Source organism: Lampetra planeri, chromosome 33 (genome assembly GCF_965212315.1).
Source record: "Lampetra planeri chromosome 33, kcLamPlan1.2.h2, whole genome shotgun sequence".
Classification (NCBI taxonomy): Eukaryota; Metazoa; Chordata; class Hyperoartia; order Petromyzontiformes; family Petromyzontidae; genus Lampetra; species Lampetra planeri.
In genome coordinates, this window is record NC_136139.1 from 363,897 (window position 1) to 384,494 (window position 20,598).

General features: G+C 49.1%; 2 protein-coding genes across 3 annotated transcripts; both read left to right on the forward strand.

The window, feature by feature from the left end:
• Nucleotides 1-817: 817 nt before the first annotated feature.
• On the forward strand, nt 818-7,502 carry LOC144729560 (cytochrome c oxidase subunit 7A1, mitochondrial-like). Its single transcript, XM_078609897.1, has 5 exons — nt 818-1,188; nt 1,378-1,483; nt 4,861-4,950; nt 6,447-6,531; nt 6,943-7,502. The coding sequence occupies exons 2-5, from the start codon at nt 1,469-1,471 to the stop codon at nt 6,996-6,998; spliced, it is 246 nt and encodes an 81-aa protein (XP_078466023.1). The 5' UTR covers nt 818-1,188; nt 1,378-1,468; the 3' UTR covers nt 6,999-7,502.
• A 1,752-nt stretch (nt 7,503-9,254) lies between these two features.
• Nucleotides 9,255-20,505, forward strand: LOC144729557 (uncharacterized). 2 transcript variants are annotated; one of them, XM_078609887.1, is made up of 8 exons: nt 9,255-10,751; nt 12,200-12,686; nt 13,116-13,550; nt 14,738-15,208; nt 16,309-16,386; nt 16,499-16,606; nt 18,003-18,107; nt 18,898-20,505. In XM_078609887.1, exons 2-8 carry the CDS (start codon nt 12,209-12,211, stop codon nt 19,326-19,328), a joined length of 2,106 nt encoding a protein of 701 aa, XP_078466013.1. In that variant the 5' UTR covers nt 9,255-10,751; nt 12,200-12,208; the 3' UTR covers nt 19,329-20,505. The 2 variants fall into 2 exon arrangements, with proteins under 2 accessions (XP_078466013.1, XP_078466012.1); XM_078609886.1 differs by having other exon boundaries at nt 9,256-10,729.
• Nucleotides 20,506-20,598: the final 93 nt, after the last annotated feature.

Consider the following 20,598-nt stretch of genomic DNA (forward strand, 5'->3'; position numbering starts at 1 on the left):
ATTTAATGTGGCGCTGCACTCATGTTGTAGGAGAAAACATTAAAAAGTATTTAATTAAGTAGAACGTGTTGTCTATATTTAAAGTTGCGCATTTTGATGTGACGTCACATTTCTAAACTTCGCCCCCTCATTACACGTCACAAATGTCTGATCCCCCACCTAGGTGCGTGACGTCATTTATGGAAGGCCCCTAAAGTCACGTAGATAGAAAATAAAAATAACAGAAAATAAAATAAGAATACTCAATACATTAACATTTTTTTATTATCTGTTATTTTTATTTTCTATCTACGTGACTTTACCGAAAGAACCAAGAATATGCAAATAGTAATGTATTTTTTTTATCTTAATTGTAAACTACTGAAAATAAATTAATAAAGGTGCCCAGTTCTGGGGGGCGTTGCCCCCATGTACCACCCACCAACAAACTCCGCCCGTGCAAGACATCGCACTTCATGGAATAAGATCGTCTTCCTCGAAGACTGGCGTAACGGTTAACTGCATCAGAACATTAACACATCCGATGCAACCCTAACTGTGGAGCATACAGTAGATTTGAAGCGTTGGTGACTGCAAGGATTCATACTCTTAGGTTTTTTCGGTAAAGTCACGTCGGTAAAAATAAATAATAAAAATAATAGAGATAAAATAATAAATCACGACGTTTCGGAGGCAACACAAGTCTCCGTCATCAGGTGGGACCGTCACAGCTAAATTTACTGTATCAAGTGAGGAAAGATCCAATCTCTTAAATACAAGTTAAGGGGAGGGGGGAGGGGCTTATCTGAATGTGGTATTCAGGAAATGGAACGGGGGGGGGGCGTGGCTAGAAGGGAGGGTGCAGTTGGTGCACCTCGCCCGGGGTTACTGCCCAGATGTTGGCATCAGCCGTAACCCTGGGCTGCCCTCTGCTGACGGAGTAAAATAAATAAGAACCACGCACTCTCCTGAAACCCTCTCGTTGTGGCGAGAAGACCTCGACATCGGCATTTAGCTCGTGAACATATTGCCTAAAGCAATAGCAGTGGCTAAGGGATCTGCAAGTCGAGTTTGCCAACTATTAGACCGCGATTACACTGCATTTGAGGTCTTCAAAGGAAATACAATAGGCGACGTTTCGGGCAATATCCCTTCATGGCACGTTGGCTATTACCCCACGGAAGCTCCCTGCGTTGGTCAGTTAGTGAGGTAAGGTCATGTTTATTGCTCAAGACAACCCTAATTGTGCTGCTAATCAGTGACCGGTGTTCATTTGCGATTAACCGGTTATTACAACCAAACCGGTTTCACCGGCCGAGCCAGCTTGGCTGACGTCACGTCCGCACTGCGCGCGCCTCGACCTCTCCGTGACGTCACGTCCGTCCTGCACGTCCGCAGGATCCGTGACGTCACTTCCGTCTGTCTCGTCCTTGTCGCTGAGGTCGCCGCGCGGAGCCGCACAGCAGCAGCAGCAGCACGCGGAGTCGCCATGCGGAGTCTCATGGTGAGAGGCGCGGACGCGCACTGCCCCCCCTCCTCCTCCTCTCCCCCTTCCTCTCACAGAAATCGCTCCGTTGCGGGGTCGCGGCGCTGTGTCCACGAGGTCTCCGGCCTTCCACCCTCGAAGCCGCGGCGAGCCCCGCGCCGTCGTGGGTCACGGCGGCGGCGGCGTCCTCGGGGTCCGCGTCTCGGAGCTGAGTGCGGGCGGCCGGGCGGCCGGGCGGGCGGGCCGCGCGGTGTCGCGGTGCCCTGCTCCCGTGTCGTGGTGCCCTGCTCCCGTATCGCGGCCGGGTCGCGGCGGGGCCTCCCGCAGGAGAGGCGCGGGTCGCGCGGCGTTTGCGCGCCTCAGAGCCGCCAAGTGTTGGATGGGTCCTGGCTACACATGGACGAATGGACGTCGCGACGATGGCGTTGGGCTGTTAACGTGAACCTCTAATCGCAATTACGTAGCAGTGAAAGCCTAAATTCCACGAATGAGTGTTTGACTTGGTGTGGAAAGAAACCGGACAACCCGGAGGAATTCGCCATGCATACGAGGGGATAACAAACCCCGACATTCAGTCCAATCTTGATTTGGGCAGACGGAATGTGGACTGTACCCATTTCGATACTGTATTGTCATTTCCTGGCACCTTCATGAGCTTTTTCAACGACACCACCTGGAATGCACTGGCGGTCACCCATTCGAGCCCGAACCAGACTCGAGTGAAGATCACGAGACGGGTCGCATTAGAGGTGATGTCACCTTAGTCTCGCCTCATACGCTTGGTATTTCTCCTTGCGCTCCGGATCCGTGTAATAGGATCCTACTGGAGGTGTTTTGAGGGTAGGACTATGTTGCGTAAATTCGGGGTATGGGATTAGATTGTAAAAAGATGTTTCGGGAGAGAGCGGCGTGACGGAGACAAGGTCATGCCGTCCGGGCGCCCGTGGTGACCCGGGCTGCTGTGAGCGTGGGACTCGGGGACTCGGTGGTCCACTACTGGCCCGCACAAGTACGACTCGGCACATCGGCCGGTCGAAGTCGGTACCACTTTGTGGGAAGTCAGCAGTGGTTGTCCTGAGGACAGAGACTGCCCCTTGCCATTTCAATATGGAATATCCGCGATTGGCTCAGAGCTGCCAACCGAGATCAGTGTTATTCCTCACGGGTTGAGCTTTTGATTGGTGCATAACATTTCCTGTTCGAGCCTTACAGATAGACGCCGTCTAAGAGACTCCGCTCCTAATCGAGGCCTGTCCCACTGGCTTCTGACTTCCGCATCCTCCCTGCCGCGGCCTGCCTCTTACCGACCTCTATAATCATTTCCCGCATTGTCGTAAATGATCCACGTAAACATGCTGCTCCCGCCATTGTCTTATTTGGGTAGCACTTATCATTGACTGCTTCTTTTGTTTGGAATGTTGTGTTTTATGGTCTTGACCAGGAGCTAAAGGGAGAAAATGTAAAAATATATTAGCTTGCACTTGTTTATGATATTTCATTGCTTACGGCTTTTTCCCTTGATACTTAATGTTATTTTTGTGTGTTTATGTTGATAATGTAAAGCACCTTCTTGGTTCTTTCGGTAAAGTCACGTAGAAGGGAAGTAATAAAATAATAAAAATAAAACATAATAAAATAATTCTCACGACGTTTCGGCCACAACGCAAGCAGCCGTCCTCAGGTGAAGACCAGGTCTGTCCCTTCTACGTGACTTTACCGAAAGAACCAAGAAGATGAATCCCTGCAGTCACGAAAGCTTTAAATCGAAATGTAAAGCACTGTTTGAAACAAAGGGCAGCGTTCTGGGTTCTTCAGAAGCAGAAAATGCTGATATCATACTCGTTTAGCAAAATCCGTTTTGGCATTATCAGGGCATCTAGAGTCTGTCAGCTTAACATGGGACGGACACACCCAGCAAGCATGCACTCATATATCGGCAGAGGTCAAGCTATCATTGACGTGATCAGTCTTGAGTTCACTTGCGTAAAGTTAAGCATTGGGAAGAGGGCTTAAAGACATTTATTTTAACGATAAAAGTAAAAATTGCTAATTTTCGTACATTCAGTAGCACTGGGTTAATAAACTCACAAATGGTCTGATAATGTGAGAGTATACGTTGGATGGCAGACGCATAGCGGAAGGATGGAAGTGATAGCAAAAGATGTCGTGATATCAGGTAGAATGGCCGTGATAAACTTTTTTATCTTGACATTGGTAGATTGTCACATAACTAGGGTAAGTAATTTTTTCTCAATTACATTTATGAAAATAAAGGTTTAGATCACAAGGTTAAAATGTGTCCTTGGGGATGCTTAAAAAGGTGCATGTGCACAGTGCACTTTCCAGGAAGTGGATGGAGTTATGAAACAGCGGTTAGCTATCACCGCTACAAACCCAGCGGCCTGGGTTTTCTGCCTGGTCATGACAAGTGATACCTGAACCAGCTGTGGGCCCTCCAGCCCTTCACTATATCTCTGACCAATGTGGTGAAGTATGGTCAAACAACAACCCCCATCACCAACATGGGATGGGCAGGCCTTCCTTCACCATTGGATGAGGACAAAGTACAGGAAAGCGCTTGGTGCTGCATGATACCGAGTACAAGGCTTGCGGGGGCTAGAAGCACGTGCGCATGCGGCACGCCTGGTGCCATTCATCCATGGCGCACACAGCTCTGGAGGTGGCGGCGTACGGGAAGCTTGCCGCAGCAGGGGGCACTGCATCACTCCACGCACGTGTGTGCCTTCAGTTTCCAGTGCAACACGTGCGTTTGGGCTGCCAGAGCAAAGTGCAGATTGTTAACATAATTTACGTGTGATCACATCCACATGGCACAACGCTGTGTCTTTGATAGCTGTCATCCCTGGATTTATCTGGGGATGTGATGCTTATCCAGGGAACAGTTGAGTTATATGAGCTCATGAATCCTACAAAATGTCCAATAATTGGGTTGCTGGTCTTTAGATACATTGTGCATAACACGTATGGGCTCTAATCTTCTATAGTTTGAGAAATATGGCTTAGAAATTACACATACACGAAACTGAATGCATCATCACCATCACAGCAGGGATGAAAGTCCGTCCGAGTACGTCCACAACTTGATGATGATATTAATGATTAGCCACATCTTACAAGTGTCTGACAATATCTTGGAAAACATGCAACTGCTCTTGATTTGTCTGCGTTTTTATAAAATTAGGAATGGCTTATTTGCAGAGCTGTACGTCATTTCTCAGTAGGTATAGCAAGTGTGGCATTGTACACAACATGGCAAAAAGGAACTGTTGAACACATAATGGCTGGTTTTGCAATGCATAGGCACTAAAATATTAATCCAATGCACTCTTGTTTTTGTTTGTGTGTGTGTGATGCCTCGTGTGCAAACAACGCAGGTATTAAGGCAGCTTGCCCAGCGCAACTTCAGCAGCAGTAGCCGCCTCCAGTTAAAAAACCGCGTGCCCGAGCTCCAGAAAGTGTTCCAGGTGAGCTGGTGGCTCTGAGAGCACAGGCACTGCAGCCACCCACAGCACAAACAGCACGGTTACAATGCTCAAACTCAGGCACATAATGAGACATTTGTACTCACTCAGCCACAACTATTTCATCAGAAACATAATTATCTTTCCTGAAAATATCAATGAGTCGCCTGTGAGCTCTCTCAAAAGCTGATATAGGAACACTGAAATATAATTATCACTTCCACATTTTACTGTTAGGATTACATTTTAACAAACAAAACTATTCCATCTGGCTCTCCATGGAAGGCTGCACCATCTACATTGCAACACATCCACAATCACCACCATACCACCCCTGTTGCACATTCACACCACGTTTAACAGATGAACTCTGCTTGCGCCACCACGCAGCAATTCCTGCTTAAATCTGGCACTGTCACACTTCTATCTCTTTTGTCCTTTTAAGAATAAGCTCGACCTCCATGGCTCGAATGTTAATGAGCGGTTGCAAGATGGTCATCAATCTCTCCATAAGCATGCTTCATATCAGAACGAGCACACGGATGTTGACTTTGAAATATCTCTGTTGCCTAAAGCTTTGACATTTATAAATATTGAATGCAAACCCTACTGAGAGAAAAAAAACTCAGAGGTTATCACTGGGCTTTCCCCATTAAACAAGTGTGGGCAACTTCACCAGTACTTGGACAATGTTGACCATCCAGGGAAGCTCATTCACCGTGTCTGTCCCACATGTGGGTGAGATGATGTGCATGCCAAACATTTCCTTCAGGTTGTGTTACTGCAGGCCTGGATACTACATGCCCCGCCGAGTCCTACAGACGTGTTATGTGTCCATTACGATTTTGTTCAAATGTGCAATTCAAGACACAACTGTACGTAGATCTTGATTTGAAGCTTTCGTGACTGCAGGAACCCATACTCTTTGGTTCTTTCGGTAAAGTCACGTAGAAAAATGATAGATCACGACGTTTCCATCGCAACACAAGCAATCGTCATCAAGTGGGACAACCACAGCATGCAAAACTGCTGAAGTACGTAGATGTTTTGTTGATGTTTGGAATCTGGTGGTAATGGGTTGGTATGATGCAGATTGGTGGCAGGGCATCAACACATGCATGGTTTGCAGTGCGAGTTGCCAATGGCCTGTTTGACAATCCCCTCATATACCATTAAGTGTTTAACATATACTCAAGTATCTTGGTTATTTTGTTATATTTTGAGAACACTTCCTCTCCCTCTGGTATATATTTTTAGGCCTGCGTTTGCCCTTAGGTGATTGGTAGTGAGAAATTAATCTCCGTGGTGTCACCACACCCAGATGACTGTGCGATTCCTACTGCTTTTACCATTCACAGCTGATGATAGCTTCTGGTCATTTGCATTCTGCTTGTGAGTTGGCTCAGCCAGTTCAGGGCTATTGTTGGTGTCACCTTGAGCCATTTGCAAACTGTGCGAGTTATTGTGGCTTGGTTAATGATGACTCCTGCGATGTCCAGGAGGACAACGGACTTCCTGTGCACTTGAAGGGCGGTGTCAGGGATGCCGTGCTCTACCGGGTCACCATGACCCTCACCGTCCTGGGTGAGTCAGACACTCAATCTCATTTTTGTTATTATGGTTGATAAACCCAGGAAAGCCTCGCTTCGTCTCAAGACTCTTTTTCAGCAGGGTCCTGCTGAGTTTTCACAGTAGGGGTGATGCTGCTGCTGCTGTGGAATCCCAATCGAATACTTTACCCGTAATCTTTCAGCATTGGGATATTTGTCCAATACAGTTACATTGTGTGGTTTTTTTGCTATGGGGGATGTATGTCCTCCCCCCTGTTATACCCACGTTTAACAGGAGTACATACAATCAAGACACACATCCAAGTCGGTGTCTCACAGATAGAATTGCACTGTAAGAATGGTGTCTGATTTGTTGGTGTTATTGTGTATTGTCAAAGGGAAGTCTGATGTGTTTTTTTTGTATCGGATTGTGTGTTGTCTGCAGGTACGGGCATTATGGCGTACCAGTTGTTCCAGGCTGCGATGCCACAAAACAAGTAGTCAAGATTCTTCGCTGTGTTGGGATGATCGATACAATGCAAGATGCCGTGGCATTCAAATTTAACGAGTATATACCATTAACTATACACAGGCTGCTGGGCATCACGTATACATTTACAAGTGCACACATCGTCTTGTCCTGCCATTTACATCAACATCTGTTCCTCCAGCAAAGTTGTTCATATCAGCCAGAGTTTGATTACAACAGGTACATGTATTGGTTATGATATATACAGGCATGGCAGCAAGCATTTCACTAACTTGTCATCCTAACACTTCTTGTGGACCACGTGTAATGCAACTGTAGATTGTTTCAGGGCATGTTCATGTTTTATTTTGCCTGTACTTGTTTAAAATGTTTGTGGGAGATGAAACTGTCAAGGGATACAATATCTGGAATTGATGTTCAATATTGCGGTTTTGCTTGTTTTAAGCTCTCCACAAAACGCTGTTTCACTGAAATGTGTGCGGTCGTCAAGTGGTCCAATAAATTGTTTAATTTAATCGTAACGCCCCAGACTAGTTTTATTTTCCCATACTGCATTTTGATTCGTAGAAAACATGAGATCCAGCCCCTGTTACAGATGTCATTTTTGTGTGACCAACTGCAAACAATAAAACATCAAGTCTTGAACCCGTAATATTTTAATTCGGGTGTAACAATTATTTTATTTGATTACATTGGTGCAGAAGTAAAATAATGATAGGTGGATGCTTTTATGTTTGTAATGCATTTCAGTAAATATGGGAGTGAATACTATAGTCCAGTAAGACGGTTCATCTGAAGTCTATTTAAGTACAGTGGATGGGAATAACTGACCATTTGGGTCACAGCAGCCTTTTAACAATCGATAGTTCTGCAGCATGGAGGTCATTTGCCATAAAATCACGAAAATCGAAACAATTTGGTAAATACAGTATAAAGGCCATTCAGTAATTGTTCCCTCAATTACAATGTTCTGCAATTGTGATGCACAAAATGTAGGGATAGGCTTAACCACATAGAGGAAACGACTCGTACAAAGGATGCATATAGAATACGGCAGTGAGATGCTTGTGTTGTGGAAATGGTAATTTCACAGCGCTGCCCATTGCAGATGTTACCAGACCCCACGTCCATCACCTGAGCCCATCACCTGAGCACGATGACATTACTTGCACTTCACATGCTCTGAACAAACAACACACGACTGCATCAGAACAAATAACAGTTTCCTTTTTACAATAACAAATCAAGATACCTAATTTAAATACTTGTAATAAACATCAGTCCTGAAATGCATCTATTAGGTTTCTGATGTGTAGTGAAGGTAAATCGAAGCATTAAAAAAAAACTAAGCTGGACGTCAGTTGTGAAAAAACTAACAGTTGGGGGAAGCTACCACAGAGCAAACACATCTCAGATGCAGCAGCTTCTCCACGTGCGTCAACGCCACATGCACAACAGCAGCAGCAGCAGGGCTGGGCTATCTCAGCAGGTCAAGCAGCTCATCGGTCGAACCAATGGACAATTGTAGCCAGAGTTCGGCAGATCCTGGCATACCACTGCAGTGTCCTCCCGAGACGTTGATCAGGGCACTACTCGATGCTTTTGAGGGCACCTGATGTGCGCTTTTTATCACATTTTTGTGGCAGCGATTTTTGGATGGGTGACCACACCAATATGGACAAATTGCCTCCATGACCTGCAAGGCATGGGGAGGCTCTCATCCAGCAGTGGATAGACAAAAGGCAGCCGTGCAGCTGCGCTCTGGGAATAGATGGGAGACGACAGGTAAGGATCCTGAGTGAAGTAAAGTGCAGCTGGGCGGGTGCATTGTGGTCTTGAAGACTGGATTAAAATGAACCATCGGAGGGGTTAACTCTCTCTTCCTCGGGCAAAAAATAAAAACGATGCGTCTGAAATGTGTTCTGTAAGCTTAAATGTAAGAAAATGTTTAAACATTCAAGGCGTATACGGTGTCCTAATGAGTGCCATGCTGTGGGCATGGCAGCTGTTGTTCGGGATTGTTACCATCGCTCCTCCTGCATCCGCTGCCTGGAGGACAACCCCTATGCAACATGGCCCCATGCAACGTGGCCCCTATGCAACATGGCCCCCATGCAACGTGGTCCCTATGCAACATGGCCCCCATGCAACGTGGCCCCTATGCAACATGGCCCCCATGCAACGTGGCTGGCATGACGATCTCGCTCTGCGCTTCAGCCAGCTTGTGGCTGGGTTAAGTATTTGCACTCAGTGTTGATTTTGTTTTTAACACAAATTTCGTCTGCTGATGTGTTATCAGTTCATGTTTTACATTTGCAATCGATTTATAAGGGGTCCTAACGACTCCGAATATTTGCTAATTTTACCATGTTTAATTGTGTTAACGCCCTTATTGAATGGGAGTTAGTAGAAGTCTTATCTCTAACATTAATTAAATAATTCTGTACTCAGCCCCCAGGTTCGTAATCCCATGTTTGGTGAGCAGATGACAATGCCTACTTAGAATGCCATCTTACTAGGCGTGGGAGTGTAGCTAGAATTGGACCCTGGAGATGTGCCAGTTGAGCGACAAACGTTGTTTGGCTCAGGAATCTAATGCGTACATACGAGTAGCAGGCGAATTGTCCACTCAGCTATTGTATAATTCCTCATCAATTTGAATTTTGGCATCGCAAAAGCGTGCAGGAGGGTGGCAGAGTGGGGAGGCCCTCATCCAGCAGTGGAGAGAGTGGGGAGGTCGTCATCCAGCAGTGGAGAGAGTGGGGAGGTCGTCATCCAGCAGTGGAGATCGTGGGGAGGTCGTCATCCAGCAGTGGAGATAGTGGGGAGGTCGTCATCCAGCAGTGGAGATCGTGGGGAGGTCGTCATCCAGCAGTGGAGATAGTGGGGAGGTCGTCATCCAGCAGTGGAGAGAGTGGGGAGGTCGTCATCCAGCAGTGGAGATCGTGGGGAGGTCGTCATCCAGCAGTGGAGAGAGTGTGGAGGTCGTCATCCAGCAGTGGAGATCGTGGGGAGGTCGTCATCCAGCAGTGGAGATCGTGGGGAGGTCGTCATCCAGCAGTGGAGATCGTGGGGAGGTCGTCATCCAGCAGTGGAGAGAGTGGGGAGGTCGTCATCCAGCAGTGGAGATCGTGGGGAGGTCGTCATCCAGCAGTGGAGATCGTGGGGAGGTCGTCATCCAGCAGTGGAGATCGTGGGGAGGTCGTCATCCAGCAGTGGAGATCGTGGGGAGGTCGTCATCCAGCAGTGGAGATCGTGGGGAGGTCGTCATCCAGCAGTGGAGATCGTGGGGAGGTCGTCATCCAGCAGTGGAGATCGTGGGGAGGTCGTCATCCAGCAGTGGAGAATCGTTGAGTTTCAGCTTTCTACAGTAGCAGGGACATTAACGATTTACGCCCAAGCGATTCATAAAATCGTCACTATTGTATCCCTAAAACGATCCGTGAATCGATCCGGGTTTACTTCGCGACGATGCGACGCGGAAACTCCGCGTAGGCAAGGCGCGCGGATCGACAACAAGCGATTCTGCGCGCGCGATCCGATGCGCACATCGCAGGGCAGGGAATCGACGAAGCTGTTCCGCTAATCTCTGGTGGAGGTGCGGGGTCTCCACGACGCTTGGGGCTCATCAGCACGGCGCTTCCACCCGCCTCGCTCATCAGCACGGCGCCTCCACCCGCCTCGCTCATCAGCACGGCGGCACCGCCACCTCTCCTGGGCTGTGCGCGTCTCGCCGACCCAGGTGCGTCCCGCACAGCCGCGAGGTGATCACAGCGCGTGAACACAGTGAACACGTCACACTGCCCCGTGAACACGACACACTACCCCGTGAACACGACACACTACCCCGTGAACACGCCACACTGCCCCGTGAACACGACACACTACCCCGTGAACACGTCACACCGCCCCGTGAACACGACACACCGCCCCGTGAACACGACACACTACCCCGTGAACACGTCACACTACCCCGTGAACACGTCACACTGCCCCGTGAACATGACACACCGCCCCGTGAACACGACACACTACCCCGTGAACACGACACACCGCCCCGTGAACACGACACACCGCCCCGTGAACACGACACACTACCCCGTGAACACGACACACCGCCCCGTGAACACGACACACCGCCCCGTGAACACGCCACACTGCCCCGTGAACACGACACACCGCCCCGTGAACACGACACACCGCCCCGTGAACACGACACACCGCCCCGTGAACACGACACACTACCCCGTGAACACCGTGAACACAGTGAACACGGCGCTGGGCGCAGGTTCACAGACGTATCACATCCGACGGATGCACAGGTGCGAGTTCTCACTGCCAGCCCCGTCCCACACTCGAGTTATCCGACAGCTCCAGCCGATCGAAGCGTAATCCCGGCGCGTTCTTCCTCGTGTCTTCATTTGCGGATAAGAGGCAGAGAGATGTGTAGAGTACCTGGGGCAGCTTTTGAAAGCAGACCGTGATCAAAGCGACACAATAAGCTTGCAATATTTTAGGACAAAGGAGAGGTAGCCCAAGAGTACATCCACCACGGAGAAGGAGTAACGAACCCAGCTTGTGTGCAGCTGCTACATGGATTTTTTCGTCACAAGATCTTGGCAGAATGACCGCTTGGGGAGACGTTCATTAAACGGTGGAGAGATCTCGGCTGATGACAATGCCTCAAGCCAGGTGCCTGCGAGGCGATGGCGGCTGCTGTGATTGGCTGTACGTGTGCCCTGCTGTGCATTTCTTGAATACCGGGGCAGTGCCTGGATGCTCACATGTGCTGGTGCTCTTGAGCAGAGCCGTGCACCAACTGCACTCGGTGGATGATGTTTATGTGGATCGCAAGAGGCCACTCGCTACCTTGAAGGTGTTAGCAGGGTTTTGGTTACTCTCATAAATGCGGAGGTTGTGGGGGCACGTTAAAACCAAAACCTGGTCTTCATGATTTTCATTTGGTTGAATTGTGTTTCCACAATTGACAGGCATGTACAGTGTAGCAGCAAAGCAGTCCATCTTGATGGAGAACATATTCTCCTTGCAAACAGATCATTAAAATCTCCAAGATGGTGTGCTAGGCCTGTTGTGGTGGGCTCGTCGTACAAGAGAAAGATCGTGAGTCTGGTGGTTTCTACGACAAAGATAAGGGAGACGTTGCGATATAAATATTTGAACGGTTATTGACGATCAGTGTTCTCTTCTCCAGGGCTGAAGCATGGCGACAGACTCGTCGTCAGACCTCCCTACGTGGTGGAAGGGGCAGGGCATCAGTGCGGAGGTGGCCCAGGCCATGGACTCGGAGCTGGGGATCCGCAACTACGGGACGCTGCGCGCGTGTGCCGACGACGGGCAAGTCGGGCAAGAGGTGCTGGCCACGGCACGCGACCGCCTGCCCTTCGGTTTCTACGCCGTCCTGCGCCAGGTGCTGAGAACCATGCAGAGCGCCGGCGCCATCAGGGCACGGTCGGACGCGGCCTCGCCCCGAGTGGACACGGCGCTGGGAAGCCTGCTCGATGTGCTGGTCACTCTGCTGAGCACGCTGAGTCAGGAGCTCCTGCTGACCGAGAAGAGGCTGAGCGCCATGGGCAGCGGGATGCCCTCCGACAGCGAGTCTCAGGACGCAGCAGCGGCACGTTCGGAAGACATTTGTGGAGAACAATCTTGCCTGACAGAAACTCGGCGTTCCAGTGAAGGTCAGTCCTGTACTCGAGTACAAATGAAAACTTTCGTTTCCATGATTTTGCTCGTAACTTGTTTTTACAGGAGTAGGGCAGGCCTTTCCCAGAAATTCATGTTTGCTTCGCCTGAATTCTAGAGTAGAATTTAGACCAGCCACAGAAAGGAAACCATCCAGAATTGAGGCTTCTGCCGAATTGGGATACAACTTGCGCTCTCAACATGGAGAGTTATGGGGGGGGGACTCGATTCTGACACAGAACCAGAACATATACTTTCCTTGCAACATCTTGCGTCCTTGTTCTTCGGTTTGTGACTTTAACGTTCACGCCAATCTTTATTCATTGTTTATGTTCTGCCACAGGGGTATGGTATTGTGCACTGCGTTTTCAGTGGCCGGGTCCTTCCCTGCAGTTTATATGTCGGTGTTGTCTTTAATTAAATAGGCCCCGACGCTGGCAACCTCGACGAGCCGAGCGCAGACTTCCCCACGTGGCTCAAGACGCAGGGGCTGAGCACCGAGGAGGCCGCGGGCTCCGGGCCGCGCGAGAGCGGGGCCGGCGATGGCCGTGGGGTCACGGTGGAGCCGCAGGGCACGGCGAGCGAGCACCCGTCCTCGCGGCTCCACGAGGCCGCGCTGCAGCAGCTCGCGCAGGCCGCACGCGCCACCGGGAATGACGGCGGCGGTGAGGGAACGCAATCGGAGGCTGCGGTGCCGCGGACCGACGCGGACCTGGGCAGCCTCCTCGACGCGCTGGTCGCTCTGCTGAGCAGAGTCAACCATGAGCTGCTGCTCTCCGCACAGAAGCTGGGCACCATTGATCTCTGTGCGGAGTCCTGTGCCACTGCTGCCGTCACTCCCAAGGGCTCTACGGACGAAGGTGACCGACGATCACCAATAAGGCGTGTCCTGGAAAGTGTTGATGAATTTACGTAAATCAAGTGCATCATTGGCATCATTGGTGTCATTGTCGAGCATATAAATAACATTGATAAACTACACTAACCAAGTCATTTGCCAACTTGATGCAAAATAACTGATGATGTAAATAGCTTTTGGTTGGAATCCTATTGTGAAATATGTTTGTGCATCTGGCAAACATGCGATATTTAAATACTATTGGATGCCCCCCAGTCCAGCAGCTCTGGTTGCAGAGGCAGGTCACCGGCTGGGGAGGTGAAGGAGCAGGGGATCAAGTTCCACATTGATTTTGTGTCACCAGGTGAGCAGTCAAGAGACCCAGGATAGGAGTCTCATTTGCAAGAGTGACCTGGGTCACCAAAGTGACAAAAGCCAACACCAAACAGAGTACAACAATAAAGTAGCGCAATCAGAACAAAAAAATTACTATTATATTCCCTGCAGCTCAAATCGGCTCAGCCAGATCACTTCCAGATTGATCACAACACAAATCATGAATTAGGCAGAGATATTAGGGGGATTAGCAAGTTAATGTCATGTCTATGTGTAACACCGCTTGTGTTGCGATGGAAACGTCGTGATATATTTATTATTATTTTATTTTTCTACCTACGTGACTTTACCGAAAGAACCAAAGAGTATAAACTACGATTGTTTTGCTCTTTTCTCCAAAAAAAAGAGTGACTGGGAATAAACTCTGTCAAGTGCAGAAAACAGACCAAGTTGTACAGATGCTTAGCAGTGAGAATTCAAGCAATTTAACTTAATCAGTGTATAAACAATTGTATATGTACCTGGTCCTGGGGTCCCTCTATACCAGCCTGCACTCAACAGCGTGGTGAAGTAATGTCCAAACAAGCCTCATCCCGACACTGGGGAGGGGAGGCCTTCACCCACCAGTGCATTGACAACGAGCTGTATTTTGTGTAAGTTAATTTACCCTGGAAAGGTTCGCCAAGTCTCAAGACAAATTTAAAGAGGGTTCTAGATTGGGGTGTTTGGGCACTCGGTGAGTGTTTTGCATGTGGGACAGAACCCGTACGTACAATGGGACATCACTTAAAAATACACACGGCGGCTAGGTCACGGCCGCTCTACCGGCCGCCCCGTTATGAGCGCCTCTTGGTGTCGTGTTTGTCGTGGCAGGCAATCACGGCGGGGCGCTGGTGGAGCCGAACCCGGACTTCCCCGCGTGGCTCAAGGCGCAGGGCGTGACCGCCGAGGAGGAGGCCGCGGTCTCCGAGCCGCGCGAGCGCCAGGGGGCCGGCGATGGCCACGGGGCCGGCGGCGATGGCCATGGGGTCGCGGTGGAGCCGCTGGGCCCGGCGTGCGAGCCCCCGCCCTCGCAGTTTCACGCCACGCTGCAGCAGCTCGCCCAGGCCGCGCGCGCGTCGCCGGGGAAGACGGATCCGGCGCTGGGCAGCCTGCTCGCCGTGCTCGTATCGCTGCTGGGCAGGCTGAGTAACGAGCTCGCGCTGTCCGTGCAGAAGCTGTGCTCCATAGAGGGGGCGGCGAGCGGAGAGGCCCAAGGCTGGGCTCCGAGGACTGATGATCCCGAGAGAAATCAACACCAAGACCTCCAGCTCAGAGAGCCACCCGACACGGACGGATACTCAAGTCAGTTTCCGCAGCTCTTCGCGTTGATCCCATGCCCCCCACGCGTCTTGTTATTGGCCTTCAGGAAAACTTAAGACTGCTGATTTTTACGTTTGCTTTCATTTAACTTGGCGAGTCCTTTGTCCTAATGTCCTGCAGCTGCTGCTGCCTTTACTGATTGTTGTAGGAGCAGTTGTGCCACTTCATTCACTTGGCATCACCACATTGGCCAAAGTGTACACACGTGGGATACACAAGTACCCGCGTGTCTGTCTATAGCTCAAGGGCACCACGTCGTCACGGCTTTTCATACCGTAAATGGTTTCCTACATAAACTTACAGTTGATTTAGGCGTTTAGTGATTTCGATACAATCTTGATAAAAAATACATGTAATATTTACGGGTAGCTTTGCCATTAGTGCCATCACTGATGTGATGTTAGTTGTGCTGCTTGGTGGCACGTGCTGCGTATGAACACTGCAACACGCAGTTCCACTTTGTATTATTGCTCATCCATAGCAACGAGAAAGATATGGCAGTCTTGGGTGATTTTTAAAATCTCCGTACGAGGGAGCCGCGAATGTAGGTGATTGGGGGTTGTAAAGGTCACAAAGACCGTGATCTTGTGAAAGCCGAGGGAATGGCAGCACTGCTCGATTGTTTACTGTGGTAGTGCAAAGGTGAAGCAGTGTCACATGAGACCTGTGGCACGGTTTGATGTTAAACCTGGTTTTGGAAAACACGCTCAGGCATTTCATGCCTCTTCTTGGGACCAATCGCCTCATCTGCTGAGACACCCTTGTCTTGTCAGGAGATGGTCCACAGGACATAATGAAAAAACATAAATGGCTGGTCATGCACTTATTACTAATCAGCTGGCAACAAAAAATGGGGTATATTTTTATATTCATTGGAACTATAATAACATTGGACATGTGTGTCCTTGGGTCATTTTCTTTTGGACTCTCAGACTCTGAAAGTTTTTACAAACATGTTAACTTCGTTGGGAGTAACTTTCAAGGGTGGTTGTGTGTGGTCTCTACTCAGCCAGTGTCTGGCTGCCTGCTGCAGGACGTGCTGAGCACAATTGTTCCATTGTTTCTCTTTTTCTCTTTCGCAGAAACAGTTGCGAGGTTTAAATGTTCCGAATGGCAGCCGTCAGTCCCGGAAGTGGAAGAGGAGTGGAGTCAGCCTCCAGGTCGGCTCCCAGAGTCGTGCAAACTCACACCAACTTACTAACAAATGTCTTGCGTGATGTTGATGAACACATGCTCTTTCATTGCATTTGATGATGCACTCTTTTATAACAGATGGCTATGTTGGAATTTCTAAAGACGATTTTGTTAGAAAGAAAAGAAGAAGAGCTATGCACGAGCGGTGGCAGGGAGTTTCCGTGAAAGCTGAAGCAAGTTTTTCAGGTAAGAGTGGCAGTGGGGGTAGTGATGATGATTGCCTTCATCATGCGCGCGCAAGTGATACAGCCGCCCTCCTTTACGCTGGTGGAGTAAGCGACTTTCATTTCCCATCTCGACACATTTTAAAGGGCACCTCAGCTGCAGCTGTCACTGTGGGCACAAGGTGATTTAGCACCTGGCCTGCAATCGGCCTGCCAGTAGGGGGCGTGGATTGTGAAGTGTCATCCCATTGTGCCAGCAACTTCACAACTGTGTCATTTTCATAGCTCGACACTTTCCCCGTTGCGCAGGGCTTTGCTTGTGGTGCATTGTTAATGCACAAGCATGGTGACTCAGAAGGCTTGCCACACAACCATGCCGCATACCCCACTCACGGAGGATGGGGTGTTCACCTCCCCTACTCTCACCAAATGTCGTGGTTTCCACTACAAGGGAAGGACTCGGAGCAAACCCTACTTGTCTCACATTGGAAACAATTTAGATTGTTGATTTTTTTACATGTTTCTATGTTGACTTTCAACACATTTTTCACCAAATCTGTGAAAAATCTGCTTTTGGAGTTGGCAATGTCAACATGTGAGCAACGTAAACGAGTGTTAATGTAAGGCCTGTCGTGTTTTCACCTTGCATTGGGGCTTCAGCAGAAGTCCTTGGTTGCTGGAGTGGAGCATCTGTGGTGGCGAGGGCGGGATAGAATGAGATGAGAGGGAGAGGTAGGCAGCGACGAGCCCATGGATGACTTCGAACACGGCGAGTGCGATCCTTCGAATTGGGATCCAGTGGAAGGATCGGAGTATTGGGGTAATGTGGTCTCGTTTACAGGTGCAGGTGAAAAGTCTGCCAGTGGCATTTTTGAGTTGTCTCAAGGGATTTGGGGAGGCAGTAGAGCAGAGAGTTGCAGGAGTCGAGTGAGACCGCGCTGAAGGCACGGACAAGGGTCGGGCACGGACAAGGGTCCGTGCCTTCATTGTAGGAGATGTTGCACAGGGTTGGGGTGTGTGGGAAGAGAATGAGAGAGCTCGGGGTCAATGACCACTCCATGTTTGCAGTGCTTTTCCAGCGTCGTGTCAGAGTTTAGGATGTACAGGCTCAATTTGGAGTTTTTACCATGAGTGGAATGTTGGCCACATTTAGCTGGAGGAAGTTACAACCATTCCGAGACCACATCAAGGCCGGATGAGAGTGGACAGAGGCGGGGTTTATGGCGTCAGTGGTGATGCAGCGTTGCGTGTCCTCGGCATCGACGTGATGGTCGACATTAAAACCAGAGATTAATTTGCCAAGTGGGAGATGTAATGAGAAGAGCAGGAGGCCTCGTTAAGACATTCGTGATGGTAATTTGTGTGGCGTTCAATAATGGTTCATGTATTAATTTCATGTCAACCCTCTTCTATGACAGATGCTACTGGCTTCCAGAAAGACAATTTCATCAGACAGAAGAGAAGGAAGACTACCCACAACAGGTGGAAAGAAGTGGAGGTTAAGACAGAAACTGGCTTTACAGGTGAGATAGTACTCATGTTGCATGGGCTGCCTTTGATATTTGATAGTTTGAATTGATTACAGTTTTTCAGATAATTTGCAATTTTATCTCCCAAACTCATGAATGCACCTTGCTACCAATCCCATGCGTGTGGGATTGGTATCAGGCGGCTCTTTACTTTGACGAATTCCACAAGGCCTTGGTGATTGAGAGGCAGTGCGCTTGCGAGAGTCAAACTGCTTTGTCTTTAGTTTGTAGTCCTTTCTCCGCACCTCCAGATTAACACGTTTGGCTATGTACAGTGCGAAAGAAGTTTAACAAACATCAACTAGTCATAGCTGTAGGAAATAATGAGGTGATGAGACCTTTTTCTGGGGATTTGAGAGCACTGGTTGTGGGCCTTAGGATGAACACAGCTTCACTGCACCTGGGATTTAAATCGGTGTCAAAAATGTGGCGTCTCATCAGTGTTTTGCCAGAGACACGAACAGCTGAATTTACTGGAATATCCACATTTCAGTTCATGCCGTGCGACGGGAGGGAGAAAACGAATAATCATAGACGACATGGCAGGATATCCCAGGTGATGTGGAGGGAGGGAAGTTCAGGATCAACTTGGATTGTGGTATTGCAGGATTGTAAGGGGGGATGGTGATGTGGGAAGGGCTTCATTCAGCAGTGGATAGATTATGGCTGTGGATTTATTGTAAGGGATGTGTGTGTACTTTTGAAAGGATGACGTAACAAACCGTACTCTACTTTGTTTAATCGTGCCGAATGCTAACCCCATTCCCGCATGGCTGCGCTCCAGGGAAACCGTACGTGTGCGAGGAGTGTGGAAAAGGCTTCACCAAGATGTCCAACCTGAAGATGCATCAGAAGACGCACACTGGAGAGAGGCCGTACGTGTGCAAGGAATGCGGAAAGGCGTTCTCCAGGATCTCCCACCTCCAGAGCCACCAGATGATCCACACGGGAGAGAGGCCGTACATGTGCGAGGAGTGCGGAAAGGGGTTTTCTCGCATCTCCACCCTGAAAACTCATCAGAGGACGCACACCGGCGAGAGGCCATTCGTGTGCCAGGAGTGTGGGAAAGCTTTCCAGGTTATTTCCAACTTAAAGATGCATCAGAGGACACACACTGGAGAGAAGCCCTATGTGTGCGAAGAGTGTGGGAAAGGCTTTTCCCAGTTTTGCCATTTGAAGACTCACCAGAAGACGCACCAGCAGACAGTCAAATGAGTTGCTGCGAGCATTAAATGTAGGAGGTTTATAGTTTATTTATTTAATATCGTGATGCTCTGGGAGCGAATGAAAGAATGCTTATTTATTCCAATCTGAGCAAACTATTTTGTTTATGCGACTAGATGCTATTGATGCATCTATGTATTTGTGTTCAGGTGAAGCCTTTTACATTTTAACAATGCTCGTAGAGTCGGTACAAATAATCTCGTGTGTAAGACTCTAAAACTCGTGAATTGTGGGTTCCGTGACCCTACCATGGGAATTGACTGCGAGTGGTGGTCATTCTGCACTAAGAGCGGTCCTCACGAAGGAGGGAGGGACCCCTCGGGAGCCCGCGTGACACAGGGTCGGTTTGCAGCTTCACAAGGAACACCACGCACGGGTCGGAGACGCACAACATCTGTAGTTAAGGTGTTTGCCCCACACAGGCTGGGTGGAACTCTGCTCCAGCAGCACTTTTTATGGCGTTCCACTCTTCTAAAGCAAGCTGAGACGGGTTACAAAACACAGCGCCGTTGTGGAGAACGTTAATACAATAACGCCTCCTCCCACGTGTCTCTACGTAAAATACACACAAGTAGTTTTTACACAACCTATCGGCTGCATAGCCTTCTGGGAGTACTTGAGACCGTGATGATTATGGTGACAACCAGAAGCACTTGATGTTATTAATGTGTGAACCACATTTTGTCACGGGATGAAAAAAACTGAAACTTAAGTATTCCCACCCACTCGTCTTCTATGAAAGAGAAGTCGCAGTTTTGTGCTGGTGAGAGCTGTCGGGACAAAGCGAGTGCACAGGAACTCGTCCTCGTGCGCCCCTGGGACCTGCAGTCCTTCAGCAACGGTACCAACTGCATGTAACTTTATAACGACCATTCCACAGTGGGACCAAGCAGATGGGCAACGTGTCTGTAATGGTCTGTTTGGCAGTAGAATGAAGTTTGATGCAGCAAATACTCGTGCAAGAAACGTGCTGCCATTGTTGCAGTTTATACAGTTGCTGCAATATAACCAGAATTTTATGGTTTTACATTAGGGACGTGTTATTTGTGTACATATAAGTGCACCGTTTTGCTAAATTCGAATTTTACAGTATGTGGTTTGGCGTTTATATAACATGTGTGGTTACTAGATCCAACCATAATAAAAAACTTGGCGTATAGATAATGAAGCATCGTGTGGTTATGCATCATTAGTTGGCTGTCGTCCCTAAACGGTGTCATAGGAGCCACAGACGCCGGCCTGCAACTACGTGCTCTGAATG

What these genes read in the sequence shown, in the direction of transcription:
- LOC144729560 (XM_078609897.1), top strand. An exon ending in AGCTCCAGAAAGTGTTCCAG is followed by an intron (nt 4,951 to 6,446) that starts GTGAGCTGGTGG and finishes TGCGATGTCCAG; the next exon opens with GAGGACAACGGACTTCCTGT. An exon ending in CATGACCCTCACCGTCCTGG is followed by an intron (nt 6,532 to 6,942) that starts GTGAGTCAGACA and finishes TGTTGTCTGCAG; the next exon opens with GTACGGGCATTATGGCGTAC.
- LOC144729557 (XM_078609887.1), top strand. Translation starts at nt 12,209, where the DNA reads ATGGCGACAGACTCGTCGTCAGACCTCCCTACGTGGTGGAAGGGGCAG. An exon ending in AACTCGGCGTTCCAGTGAAG is followed by an intron (nt 12,687 to 13,115) that starts GTCAGTCCTGTA and finishes TTAATTAAATAG; the next exon opens with GCCCCGACGCTGGCAACCTC. An exon ending in GACAGAAACTGGCTTTACAG is followed by an intron (nt 18,108 to 18,897) that starts GTGAGATAGTAC and finishes GCTGCGCTCCAG; the next exon opens with GGAAACCGTACGTGTGCGAG.